Source organism: Sycon ciliatum, chromosome 5, assembly GCF_964019385.1.
Source record: "Sycon ciliatum chromosome 5, ocSycCili1.1, whole genome shotgun sequence".
Classification (NCBI taxonomy): domain Eukaryota; kingdom Metazoa; phylum Porifera; class Calcarea; order Leucosolenida; family Sycettidae; genus Sycon; species Sycon ciliatum.
Genome location: NC_088647.1, coordinates 2,175,848 through 2,189,974, shown reverse-complemented (window position 1 = coordinate 2,189,974; position 14,127 = coordinate 2,175,848). Strand labels below are relative to the sequence as shown.

The 14,127-nt window shown below is 47.1% G+C and overlaps 2 protein-coding genes across 2 annotated transcripts; both read right to left on the bottom strand.

Moving 5' to 3' along the window:
- Nucleotides 1-11,600: 11,600 nt before the first annotated feature.
- LOC135816526 (uncharacterized) lies at nt 11,601-13,054 on the bottom strand. Its single transcript, XM_065329721.1, has 2 exons — nt 12,846-13,054; nt 11,601-12,366 (listed from the first exon to the last, which is right to left on the bottom strand). Exons 1-2 carry the CDS (start codon nt 13,052-13,054, stop codon nt 11,601-11,603), a joined length of 975 nt encoding a protein of 324 aa, XP_065185793.1.
- A 42-nt stretch (nt 13,055-13,096) lies between these two features.
- LOC135816525 (uncharacterized) lies at nt 13,097-13,690 on the bottom strand. The gene has a single exon (XM_065329720.1). It carries the CDS (start codon nt 13,688-13,690, stop codon nt 13,097-13,099), a length of 594 nt encoding a protein of 197 aa, XP_065185792.1.
- Between the last annotated feature and the right edge of the window lie 437 nt (nt 13,691-14,127).

Sequence of the window (14,127 nt, the reverse complement as noted above, 5' to 3'; positions counted from 1 at the left end):
TTAATGTCAACGGGATTCCTCCCCATATATGAATAAGAAATCTGAAAATTCTGATCGGGATCTCTTACTGCCTTCTATTGCACAATTCTTGATGTGACCATTGTCTACTGTAAGCTGTCTATTATTCACAGCAGATTAATGTTCCCTATTTCCGTGAGAACGCGAATATTAACCAGTGTGAAATCAAACTTCAACCGTGGGTATAAGGCAGGTGGCCCCAATACTTCGCGAACTTTTGAAATTGCAAACTCGCTGGTTCTAAGAAACGGCCAAAATTTAATGACACGAATTTTGGGCGATTTTCATTATGTATGCTATTGTGTGTACTTCAGTAGTAGACAAATGAGGTTTTGCTCCTTGCTCCTTCAAAATACTACCAATTACGAATAATTAAGGGGGAGGGGTACTGGTAGAAACACGGGACGAAAAACAATAAAACACGTTTTGGTCAGTTCTCTACTCTCTGTTGATCTACCGTACCGTATTATCTCCATTAGATGCCCAGCGCTTTCATTTTTTCAACCAGTCCGGACCCTGGGCTTCTACAAGAGACTGGGCTTATAATTTTTTAACCCCCTGGTACATGCACATTGCTTATTTTTCATTATATCAGCACAAAGTTTCCCAGCAGGTACTACCGGGACTGCAGTTTTGTGCTTCCTGGTACACTGAGTGAGTCTGAACTTTATAGATCTTGGGGATCACAGACTTTTGCCACAGCAGTCAGAATGTGTTTATGTGATACTAGTAGTGTGTGACGTCAAACATGCATGGACATGATCCATACAATTCTCCAGTATAACCCCTGCGCTTATATTGGGGACTGCGCTCGTATATCTTCGAAGCCCTATTGGAGTGCGCTTGTAATAGAGACTAGTGACTGGGCTTCTACAAGAGATTGCGCTTGTAATAGAGATAATACGGTATGTGGTGTTGCATGTGGGTTTGTAGTCTGCGCAGAGTGTGTGTTTTAGCATGGCCAGGAAACCAGGACATCTGGGAGTTGTAATTTTTACACTTGTCCGTGGTATGATTGCTGGCCTGGGCCATGAACAAGGAGCAGCATTCTGCCAAAACTCACCCAAAAAAGGTGGATGAAGAATATGATTTTTGAAGGTGTGCCTCTGCTTTGTCAATTTTTCCAATATTTTCTGCACAGGTACAATTGAACATGTCTCCAGCATCAGTACCACGAGACCATTCAAAAGATAATTCAAGGCAAGTGCACCACTGTCTTGTATAGTTGAAGATCAGTCACGGCGGTCGGGTCTTGCATGCATATGATGAATAGAGGTGGCTATAGGTATTCAGGATAGCCATGTGTTGTGATGTCCTGTGATGATATGGCTATCTGTTCTGACGCATGTATTGAGAAAAGTTCGTAGATGTATTACAAGTCAGGGAATATTGGCAGCTATGCTGAATATAATAATGATGTCGGTCAGATGCATAACTTCTGCAAAACTGTAGCCATGTTTGCTGTCACTGATCGGCAGGCTTTTGTGCTCCACCGCAAAGGCTTTCCTGTGTTTACAACTGAATTCATTGGAATTTAGTTTTTGACAAAGTGACTCGGTATATCTTAGGGCCTTAGCTGACAATCATTACAAGTTTCAATGTCCAGTTGTAGTACCGTAGCCCACGCTTGCCAGTGCAACTGCTGTCTGGTTGCAGAAGATCTTTATTCTAATTCTGCATGATGCGACACTCGGCTTATAACACAATACGTAATGTGCCAAACTCTACACTATAGTATGATGGCGTTAATGTTATAGCCTATACTCTACAACATAACACTGACCACTATGATAGCACTAATCCCAGCACTACACAGTTATGAACAAAATTTCATTTTGTTTCCTCATTTGGAACGTTTGCGTAGAGACACGTAGGTGGAGAAGGAGGTGTCAATATACATTGAGGTGTCTAACCTTGCCTGTTGCTAATGATGATATTGCGACAGAAATAGTCTTGCTTGAACACCTGTCTATGTAGTAAGCATGTCTGAAGCAACAAAGGGCCTATTGAGCTTCAATGTAATTGGAAAAGATCTGTGTCATCGGGTTTGAATTACTGGGTGTTCCAAGTACAGTCATTTACTATTTCTTTTGACTGTTTTCGTATTGCAGATGTGTTGTATTGGAGAAAGCCATGACTACAACTACTTAGCTTATGCAGTAATTACGGTGAGTAAGCAGAGGTCATTATTCAGCGAGATTTTTTTGTCTTCAAAGCCGATCGCCGCAATGTTGACCAAGACAGATTGCAATGGGATAGTCTTTTGATAGCCACTCAACACATTGTAACAGTACAGGAGAGGAGAAAAAACAGTCTCTCGCAGAATACAGAGGGAATTGGAGTTTGGTTCAATTGATAACTTTGTCCTGGTTGTAATATCCAAGTGTGCAGATAGCCTTTTCAAGCTATTGATACTGTGTACTTCAGCATTTGTCTCCAACTTCATTCTGTAGTGGATGCACATCCCACTGTTTGTCATTGTATCCTTTTATGTAACATGTATGCATTCATCCGGCCGCGCTGTGCGACATGCCAGTTGTACCGTACGCACTTTAGCTGTACTTGCCTGCCTGGCTTTTCCTTTGATCTCTCTGTCGTTCTCTGTATTCCCACACACTTGTGATTTGTAGTAACGAAGCTAGTTACAAGATGTCTTTGGTGCGTTTGTAGAACCACTACATGGTGTCAGAAGTGGGATTCGAACCCACGCCTACATAAGTAGCCACACCGTATCACTGCCTGACAGCTCGCAGAGTTCCCCATCACCTGTATTCGAAAGTACGTGAAGAACTGCACCGCATGGAAGATGGCGACATCATTGCGCGTGTCGACGAACCCACAGACTGGTGTTCGCCTATGGTGCCCGTCCTCAAACCTAACGGCAAGGTACGCATCTGTGTCGACCTGAAGCGTCTTAATGCGTCTGTCAAGCGGGAGACATTTCAGCTGCCAGCGTTAGAAGATGCCCTGTCTTCACTGGCCGGAGCGACTGTGTTCACGACATTGGACACTGCTAACGGATTCTGGCAAGTCCCACTCAGTCCCGACTCTGCCCGTTTGACCACCTTCATCACGCCGTTCGGCAGGTTCTACTTCAAGCGACTGCCATTCGGCATCACATCAGCACCTGAGATTTTCCAGAAGCGTCTCACCAACCTTCTGGACCAGCTCCCCGGCGTGTTCGTCTACATGGACGATATCATTGTCTCTGGCCGTACGCGAGAAGAACACGACCGTAACCTAGCTGCCGTACTAGACATCCTGCAGAAAGCCAACGTCACGCTGAACATGACGAAATGTCACAAGCGTCAGGCCGAAGTGAAGTTCCTTGGTCACATCTTCTCCGCCAAAGGTCTCCACCCTGACCCAGCGAGAGTGTCCAGCGTCGCTAATCTGAAGCCGCCCAAGAACGTCACGGAACTGAAGCGCATTCTCGGCATGTTCGCGTTCATGTCACGCTTCATTCCCAATCTCTCGGAAGTCAGCGCTCCACTGCGTCTTCTACTGGGGCATGACACCGCATGGGAGTGGTCTGCTACACAACAACAGGCCCTGGACAAGCTCAAACAGCTTGCCACCAATGCGCCCTGCCTCACGTTCTTCGACCCAACCAAGCCCACGGTCATCAGCGCTGATGCCAGCAGTTACGGCTTGGGAGCTGTCCTATTGCAGGAGCATGACGACGGAATGCGCCCCATTGCATTTGCCTCACGCAGCCTCACCACTACTGAGCAACAGTACGCGCAGATCGAGAAGGAGTGCTTGGCTGTTGGCTGGGCTTGTGAGCGATTCCACGGCTACATTTACGGCAACTCGTCCCTCACTGTCCAGACGGATCACAAACCACTCATCCCGCTGATCAATACGCGTGATTTGAACCGTGTCCCGATGCGATGTCAACGCCTCCTGATGCGCCTGCTCACGTACAATCCAGCCGCCGTGTATGTCCCTGGCAAAGAGCTAGTTGTTGCCGATGCTCTGTCTCGCGCTCCGCTCGCCTGTGACGACACGCCTAGTCTCCAAGACGAGATCAGCATCAACCTCGCATCTTACATCGGCGAGATCGTGTCGGATGGTAAAGCCCGTGACATTGCTGACGCCACCACACAAGATGAGCCGCTCAAGCAAGTCCTCCACTTCGTCCAACACGGATGGCCGTGCAACCCACGTGATGTCGACGACACTGTGCGCCCATACTTCCATGAACGCCAGTTACTGTCCTGTGAGCAAGGTGTGCTGTACCATGGCTTCCGCATTGTCATGCCACCCTCTCTGCAGCCTGAGATGCTCGAGAAGCTCCACGAGGGACATCAAGGTGCAACAAAGTGCAAGTCTCGCGCCCGCCATTCCATTTGGTGGCCAGGCTTGTCAAGGCAAATCGACACGATGGTCGCTATGTGTGAAGTGTGCACCAAACACCGCGTCCAGTCGACCGAACCACTGCAACCCGTCCAACGCCCAACACTGCCGTGGCACACGGTTGGTGCAGATCTGATGGAATTCAACGGCACGACTTACCTCGTCATTGTTGACTATCTCTCGCGTTACCTCGATGTCGTACCGCTGACTGCCACAACCTCGATTGCTGTCATCAAGCATCTGCACCGCATCTGTGCCGAGCATGGTTTCCCGTCCACCTTGGTTACAGACAACGGTCCTCAGTTTGCCAGCGAAGCGTTTACTGAGTTCTGCACAGCAAACGACATCACCCATCGCGCTTCCAGTCCACGGTATCCTCAGTCGAATGGCGAAGCGGAACGTGCAGTTCGCACCGCCAAGAATCTCCTGCGGAAGGCCGAAAGCCTGCAAGATGCACTCTTGGCTTACCGCACGACACCGCTGAGCAACGGCTATGCCCCATGTCAGCTGTTGTATGGCCGCCAGCTCCGTACCGGTCTACCTGCAACGACTGAACAGCTGGAACCGAAATGGCCTGATCTCCCTAGTATTCTGGAATCGGAAACTCAGTCCCAGGAACAGCAGAAGTTGCACTACGACCAACGGCATGCAGCTAAGCCTCTCGCGACTCTACAGCTTCATGACCGTGTATTCATCACCGATCTCGAACGGGAGGGCAAGATAGTAGAGCAAGTGTCCAATCGTTCTTACCTCGTTGAGTCTGGTCACTCTACTGTTCGCCGCAATCGTCGTCACTTGATCCGACTGCCACTGCTAGAAGCAGAGAAGCCGACAGTCGAGGTTGAGTACGGTGGCACAGCAGCTGATCCAGTCCGTCGCTCTGCTAGAGCTCCTCAGCCTGTCAACCGCCTCATTGAATCATGCTAATTCAGCAACGTGCCGAGACGTATCTGCCGTCGTCTCTGCACATCACTCTTTCACTGCAACTTGCTCTACAAACAATACCTACATTATCGAATAGTCTTTGGACTCCTCATCTTCTCTATTATAGCCTGTTTAATCTCAGAGGGGAGATGTAGTGGATGCACATCCCACTGTTTGTCATTGTATCCTTTTATGTAACATGTATGCATTCATCCGGCCGCGCTGTGCGACATGCCAGTTGTACCGTACGCACTTTAGCTGTACTTGCCTGCCTGGCTTTTCCTTTGATCTCTCTGTCGTTCTCTGTATTCCCACACACTTGTGATTTGTAGTAACGAAGCTAGTTACAAGATGTCTTTGGTGCGTTTGTAGAACCACTACACATTCAGTACTTAGTACTATAAGGAAGACACCCAATTGTGGAGATTGTCCAGTTCTGAGCCACTCTTTACTTTTTGTTTTGATCGAGAATGTATGCACTGAGATTGTCTGAGTATGCAGGTGTATAAGTTTGAAAGGTTGCTAATGATGAAATTGAGACTGAAAAAAAGTCTTTTTAGTCTGTTTGTGCAGTATGTATGTCTGCTGCAACAGTCTTGAGTTTTAGTGTTGAAGTGCTATGGGAAAGAGACTTATCATTTCGACCTGCTAATTGTTCATTAGCTGGTTTATTCCTCTTTGCCTTTCATAAAGTAGATCTCTTGGATTGAAGGAAGCCAGGATTCCCAATGGTTGGTGGCCTTCTACATTCTAACAACAAGGTATGCTCGAGAATACTTTTTGGTGGATTCAATAGTTTGCTGCTACTGCCGCTGCTCCTGCTGTTGCTGCTACTCCTGCTGCTGCTGCAGTGCACGTGACTGTAAATATCTTCTTTCTCCGGTCAACTATGGACATGGCCAATTTCCAGTGTCTCAAATACATCACTGGCACTGTCAATAAAGTACTAAATTGACATGTTTAGCAGTATCCTAAGTTATGTGTGCATATGATGACATCATCACCTGTAGCTTACAAGCTGTGATCTATTCACACTCTGTGAGGACATCAGCCAGGTTTGCTTCCGGTGATTGTTCTGATGCATTCATAGACCAGCATTGTACACACACTTGTGAGAGTGTGTTTTGACTTTTGATACACCGGATGATGTTGTGGTACACATACCATGTGAGAGGTTCAATTCTGCATTGAGACAAAATGCAGGCAGGGAACTGCTCTAATTGGTTATGGGTACTCAGGAGTGTATGTGCAAAGATGGGAATGAAGACGTGGATAGATGCAGAGAAAGAAGAAATGAGCATTGCTGTATGAGACTATGGTGTAAGATGGGTTTTAGCTGCTAACCTCATGCAACAAAAAGTATGTGTGATGCTACTAGACTACAAGTATGGGACAGTGACCAATGCAATGAAGATGTAACCATTGCAGCCTTCCCATTCTTCCCATTCTTCTCATTTCTTTGTTCATTTGTCTTGGTTGAAAACTAGGTGATGGTCACAAAGCACAACAATTTTACTATATTATTTGTTGTCATTTTCGGAGAAAAGGAGGTTTGTCAACTGACAACCATACTATTCAGTTGCTATGAATAGCAGCTGCCCGAATAGAGCGGTTGTCAGTTGGAGAAGAAGGAAGTATTCAATTATTTCGTTATTGAACCGTGCGTGGGCTGCTGTTGCTGATGATGACACTGCTGGCTCCCTAACACTGGTACAAGACTGGACTGGTGCATGGGGTCTGGCCACGGCCTGCTCTTTGCAGTGCCAGGTCTGAAGCATGCAGCCCTACAGCTATGCAGCCCTATAATCATGCAGCCATTCTTGGTCATTCTTTGGCTCTAGTAAGTATCCTAATGATGGGCCAGGCCCGAAAAATTTAGTGCTATTTTAAATTGAACCGCAGTTAAGAGACTTGGACTTGAGGAGGTCAGTTTCATAAATAAGTACAACCAGCAACTAGTTTGTATGTGAACGGGATTCCTCGTGTTATACGATTAATACAATCGAAAATCTGAATAAAAATCTCATTGGGATCACTTACAGCCTTCTGTTGCACAATTCCTGAATTGACTTTTGTCCAATTTAAGCTGTCTAATACTCGCAGCAGATAAATGTTCCCCATTTCCGCGAGAGGAGCATAACGCAAATATTAACCAGCGTGCAATCAAACTTCAACTATGGGTATAATGGAGGTGGCCCCAATGCTTTGCGAACAATTGTACATGTAGAGTCAAACCTCGTTAGGACGAACACTGATAAGGCGAACTTTCCTTTAGTACGAACTCCGGCCAATCCTATGATTGGCCAGGCATAGTATCGAGTCAAAATAATTCGTTTACGACGAACTCTGTACTGCGAACTTTCGTGAAGACGAACTAATTTCAAGCGTGATTTGAACAAAATCAGTGTCTAGTACGAACCTTTGGTCCCCGTGGGTATGCTAGCTGTAGTTTTTCGCGATAGTCGAAGCGCTTAGGCCTCTTGCAGTGGCAAAACATTTTACAAGGCGGATGTAATGTTATCATGAATTCCTTGAACATTTTACTTGCCTGTTGCTCGGTATCTTATGAAAGAAATGCTTTACATTTGCCACAGCATGCACCTTCACATAAATACAATCCCATATGATATGCACATCAATATTTTTGCCATATCTGGATAAGAAGAACTCCCGATAAGACAAACAAACGTGTTCGGTCCCTTGAATTTCGTCCTCACAATGTTTGACTGTACTTGCAAACTCACTGGTTCTCAAAATAGCGAAACTTTTGTGAGGCGGATTTTGGGCGATTTACATAATGTATGCTACATGTCTACTAGACAATGAGGTTTTGCTCCTTCAAAATACTACCATTTAGAAATAATAATGGGGGAAATACTGGTGAAAACACGTGATTAAATCGAATGAAAACACGAGTTGGTCAGTTCTCTGCTCTCTGTTGCTCTATGTGGTGTTGTACTGATGTGGGTTTGTACTGAGTGTGCAAGGCCATCGCAGCCGGGTTGGCTGGGGCGGCCTGAGCCGCCCCACTTTTTTGGCGTTTCTCACACTGCAACAAAGTGCTATGATCGCAGCTCAGCGCAAACGTGGCAATTCCTTGCCCCCGATCTTGGTTTATTGCAGAATCAAAAAGTCTTTCATTGCAGTTGCACTGAAATGACACCAAATGCCCGGAAATGCTTGCAATTGGTTTCAATTTTTTTCCAGGACCACCTTTCCATCGCCACCCCACCTCTGACGGGCCTGCTGTGTGTTGGCTGGGACTGAGCATGGCCAGGAAACCAGGACATCTGGGAGTTGTAATTTTTACATTTGTCCGTGGTATGATTGCTGGCCTGGGTCATGAATAAGGAGCAGCATTCTGCCAAAATGCACCCAAAACAGGTGCATAATGGACAATAATTTTTGAGAATTTGGTCTCTACTTTTCGACTTTCACTAATTTCTGCACAGGTACAATTCAACATTCTCCAGCATCAGTAAAACGAGACCATTCAGAAGATATTACAAGGCAAGTGCATCACTGTCTTAGTTATTTGAAGATCAGTGCTGTCGGGTCATGCATGCATATGATCATTCGCTCCCTTGTCACTGGACAGTTCTGTCCGTTTGGTTTTAGCGAATTCAAATAAAGAAAACAGCAACATGAATAGAGGTGGCTATAGGTATTCAGGATAGCCATGTGTTGTGCTGTCCTGTGATGATATGACTATCTGTTCTGACGCATGTATTGGGAAAAGGTTGTGTAGACAGAATGTAGGACAAAATTAGGGAAGATTGGCGGCTACCGTAGTGACGCGCATATAAGCACATGTGCCTATGCCCGGGCATAATAGCAACCCTCAAAAATGACCGCATGGGCTTATAAGTGAACCTTAATGCAGTACATCCCGCGACACACGGACACCACAAAAACACCATGTTCACATAGTTTAATGTGCATTGTGGTACTGCAATATGTGCATACTTATGCAAGGTACCGGTACACTAGCAAATCAGGCGCAAAACAACAAAACAACCCGCAATAATTAGCAAATACGCAAAAACTCACTAATAAGCGCATGGGCCTTATTTGCGTCACTACTGTATCCAAACAAGACAAAATGAAATTCATTCCATTTTTGGTCAGATGCGGAAATTCTGCAAAACTCTAGCCTTATTGGCTGTCACTGATCAACAAGCTTTTGTGTCCTTCCGCAAAAGCGTTCCTCTCTGTTCACAGCTGGCTGAATTGCTAACTAGGTGATTCTGTATATCTGATGGCCTTAGTTAACAGCCATTGAGATGTGAATTGTCCAGTTCTGAGCCACTTTACTTTTTGTTTTGATCATTGGGAATGTATGCATTGAAAGAAGAGTGAGTATGGAGGTGTATACGTTTATGACGGTTGCTAATGATGATTATTGTGCCTGAAGTAGTGTGTACTTTCCATACAGTAGGCATATCTGAAGCAACACAGGTCCTATTGAGCTTTAATAATGACATGTTGTTGGAAAAGATGAGCTGTGTATCTGAACTTTGCTTGAAATATAAAAGCATCATCGCAACAGTTTGATGGATAACACTACTGTTATGAATGCAGTTTCGTATTCGCTTTGAAACCTGTGGTTTTAAGGCTTAAATAGTGCATCTAGAGTGCGCACTATTCTCCGACAAATACGGTCTAGTATGACTTGTACTACGGAAATCATACCATGTCAAGTTTGGTTTGGTTTGGTATTTTATTATTTCAGTTCATTGCCTCAACAGTACAAAGTACAAATATCAAGAGGGACGAACGAAAAGAGAAAATATAACAGAGCAGAGAGGAAGATGCAACTGAAAGGAAAGGAAAACGGAGAGAAACGGAGAAGGAATGTGGACTGGGTGGATTCATGAACCATTACTAGAGAGAAACGGAGAAGGAATGCGGACTGGGCGGATTCATGAACCATTACTAGAGCAGGGCAATGCATGAACAGAAGGGGCAAGTCCGTCGATATTCATGTTTAAAAAATTCCTAGCCTTATTTTATTGGTGAAATACATTTTCAAAAAGGAGGGGATATAGGGATATAGTCAATTTGTCGTCATTTACAGCATGCAAAAGTTCTGTAGAAAATGATCTAATGTCCTCACTTCCTTTCAAGTGAGCAGGGAGGGCATTCCACATAAGGGATGCCCTGGAGGAAAATGAATTGTACCCTACCATGGATTTATACAAGCAAATTGACATATTGTTTGTTGTAGTTCCACGAGTTGACCGCTTAGAGGTGGGCAAAGGGAAAAGACTGCGTAAGCATGATGCAGGCTGAACAATATGACAAATAAACGTAAACGTAAGAAATTGATAAATGTATCGGTATTCAAGGTGTTTTATTTGAAGAGAAGCAAGAAGCACCGCAGGTAACTCGTACAGCTCTACGGAACAAGGTAAACAATCTCTCCCTGGACTGTGCTGATAGGTGAGATGCGTAAACAGGGAAACAATACTCAAAGTCGGGATGAATCACACTAAGCAGGTACTGTAAGTTGATGTCCTTTTCACTGTACTTTGTGTTTGCATCTGGCAGATGTCTTTCCTGCGGAGTTATTTCAACTTCTAGTGGTGGTCATTTCCGAGAGGGAATAATATTGTAAGCACTATTGACGCAGTAAATTGGTTCTCCGTTTGCTGGTTGATGAGAGCAAATTTTGAGTACGGTATTACCCACCGTGTAACGTTTTCCCACATTCCATGCCAGATCTGGGCAGGGATCTGTTCAACATAGCCATTTCGACAGGTTTCAGCATGGGAACAATAGCTGCCGGGTGGAAAGTGAAATGTTTGTAAAATGTGACTGGTGTGGTGTTCTAGTCGAAATGAGGTGTGTAACATAGTTTTAACGCACTCTCCACATACAGGCATGCACCCGACTCGGAACACATTGTTTTCTGGTTGGCATATCAGGGATATTGGGCGGAGCAGCTGGCGTGCATGAGAAAGACAGGTCGGCCTGCTCTGCGCAGGTGCTGTGACCCGGTGCACACATAGTGTGTGTGAGAGAGAGAGAGAGACAGACAGGTCGGCCTGCTCTGCGCAGGAGCTGTGACCTGGAGCACACAGAGTGTGAACGAGAGACGGTCGGCCTGCCGTGGGCAGGAGCTGCGACCGGTAGTGATTGAAATGAGCCAGCTGCGGAGATAGACTGACCGTTCCCAATATCCCAAATATAGCATGAGAGTAATAATGAAATACGATTGGTGTATTGTGCTGTACTGACAGCAGCAATGTAAAGCTAAAGCTAAGCAGTTCAGGCACGATGTGGTCACTAACCCGCAGCTACCATTGATGACTTTGAACTGCAGCTAATTGACGTGACACTCGCAGGGTGTCAGCTGTAGCAGCCCGGATGTAGCGGTGGACCGCATCACTGCGCCATCTACCCATGATACGGATGATGTGTTCGGGGACACCTGCCATGGCCGCTGATGTTGCGGCGCCAATCCGGAAAGAGTGACTGGCATAAGCACTCGGGTCCGTGACCCCACAGAGTGGCAGCAGGTTGCGCAGTTCAGAGGACACTGCATTTTTTGTAAGCGGCTGGCCATTAGCATAAGTGAACAGATGGTCGCCGCCGGGGCGAAACGCCAGGTAGTTTGCCATGGCCTGCACTGGGTAGATCGGTGTGTCCGTGCTGGCTCCAACCAATACTGTGTGGCCCGTGCTGTCGGGGTCCGTCTTAGATGAGCGCACGTTTACCGATAACGACCGCTGGTCAGTACTGATCGTCACATCACATCGCCTCAGGCCAGCAGTCAGTTCTCCACAACGGAAGAACCCATGAAACGCCAAGGAAAAAGCTGCCCTTAGCATGGCCTTGTCGTGAGGGTGCCGCATGCGTGGAACGGCAACATGCCGGCAGATCTCCCTGAGAAGTGGAGTGGTTATCGGCAGACGATGACGCTGTGTCGATGACGACCTGTCGATGCCCCGCAGGACCCTAGCGAGGAGAGTTGTTGGGCCCGACGGGTAAGCAAAGCCAAGTTCCACTTGAAGGTTGCGGATTGCCGACATGTAGACACGGACAGATCGAGGCTGAAGAGTCCTGAACAACTCGGCAGCAAAATAGCACAAAGTAAAGTCGTCTCCCGGCAATGGGTTGCAGGCATGCACTTGGCAGAACTGGAAGTAGCGGGTCTCGGCGGTAGAATACGTCCGGCGGGAGGATGGTGCTATTGCCAGTGCTGCTAGCTGTAGCACGGAGTCTGTCAACGGAGAGTTGGCAAGACTGGCTCATCTGACTCGGCTGCTGCTTCCGGGGCCTGGTGCCTGAATACCTGCAGCAAATTGCGAGACAATGCATCGGCGACAGTGTTAGTGACACCAGGAATGTGGACAGCTGACACCAAGAAGTCATGCTCAATACACAGCAGATACAATGCCCGGATAAGTGTCATGACTGGCGGTGAACGGCAGGTACCGGAGCGTATACAGTCCGCCACGGCCTTGTTATCACACTGAAACTGAATGCGTCACCTGCTCCACTCCGAACCCCAGGTCGCGCAGGCAACTATGATAGCATACATTTCTTTGAACTCAATGTTCTCGTTCTCGTTCTGGCCTGTCCACTCTCCTCTCAGCCACCGGCCGTTGTAGAAGGCACCATAACCGTGAGTGCCGCTGGCATCAGTCTGTAGTTGCATGTCGGGGGCTGGCGTCCACTCATCCACCAGGAAGAATGACTTCCCATTCCATATGGTCAGGGCCTCTGCCCACCACAACAAGTCTGCCATTGCCGATGCCGAAATGCGTAGCCATTGGTGCAATGGTGTTGATCAAGTTGCTCTGTCCAGGTCGTACAGGCGTCTCAGGAATGTGCGACCAGCGGGTACAGCTCTGGACGCGAACGAGAGTTTGCCCAATACGGAGGCGAGGTCGCGTTTCTGAACCCGGCCGGATTGGACGAGGGCCGACACAGTGGTAGATAGCTTAGTCAGCTTTGAGGGTGGAAGGCGCATCTCCAGAGCCATTGTGTCCGGCTCTAAGCCCAGGAAGGTGAGAACGGTAGAGGGGCCATCAACCTTCTCAGGTGCAACTGGGACCTGTAAATATGCAAACAGGTCGAGCAGTAGTGACTTCTGGTGCTGGGCAAGAGGAGGACTGGGAGGCGATACATTCAGGAAGTCATCCAGATAATGAATGAGATGGGGAAGGCGGCATGTGTCCTCCAGAACCCAATGAAGGGCAGATGCAAACTTGTCAAATATGTACGGAGCTGACCGAAGGCCGAACGGGAGGACTTTTTCGAAATAGTAACGACGATCCCAAGAGATACCCAACAAGTGCCAGTCAGAGGGGGCAACAGGGCATAATCGGAAAGCGTTTCGAATGTCCACTTTGGTCCGGTAGCAACCACGGCCTAACTTCATGATATAGGAGATAGCCGAATCGACAGTGTCATACTCCAAGCTGAATGACTCCCGGGAAATACCATCATTGACACTGCAGCCAGTGGAGGAGGATAGGTCATGGATGAGGCGAAATTCGCCATTGGATTTTGGGATCAGGCCCAAACCCGAGGTTTGAAACAGCTGATATGGCGGCTCAGCAAACGGACCAGCTGTTTCCCCAGCATCGCAACAAGACTGTAGGTACAGGGTGACAAATTGTTTATTGCAGAGACTAGACGGATGATTGACAGATTAAATGCATGATACCAGAGGAGTGGTGTGACCAATCGAGAAACCGTTACACATGCGAAACAGGGCATCAGGGTGAGCAGCTAGTAGTGCAGTTAGCCGAGGCACGTTGACTGGAGTGACGACGTCACTGGGAAGACTGAGAGGCCGCTCGGGTGCAAGTCTTC

What these genes read in the sequence shown, in the direction of transcription:
- LOC135816526 (XM_065329721.1), bottom strand. Translation starts at nt 13,054, where the DNA reads ATGGCAGACTTGTTGTGGTGGGCAGAGGCCCTGACCATATGGAATGGG. An exon ending in AACATTGAGTTCAAAGAAAT is followed by an intron (nt 12,367 to 12,845) that starts GTATGCTATCAT and finishes CGAGTTGTTCAG; the next exon opens with GACTCTTCAGCCTCGATCTG.
- LOC135816525 (XM_065329720.1), bottom strand. Translation starts at nt 13,690, where the DNA reads ATGAAGTTAGGCCGTGGTTGCTACCGGACCAAAGTGGACATTCGAAAC.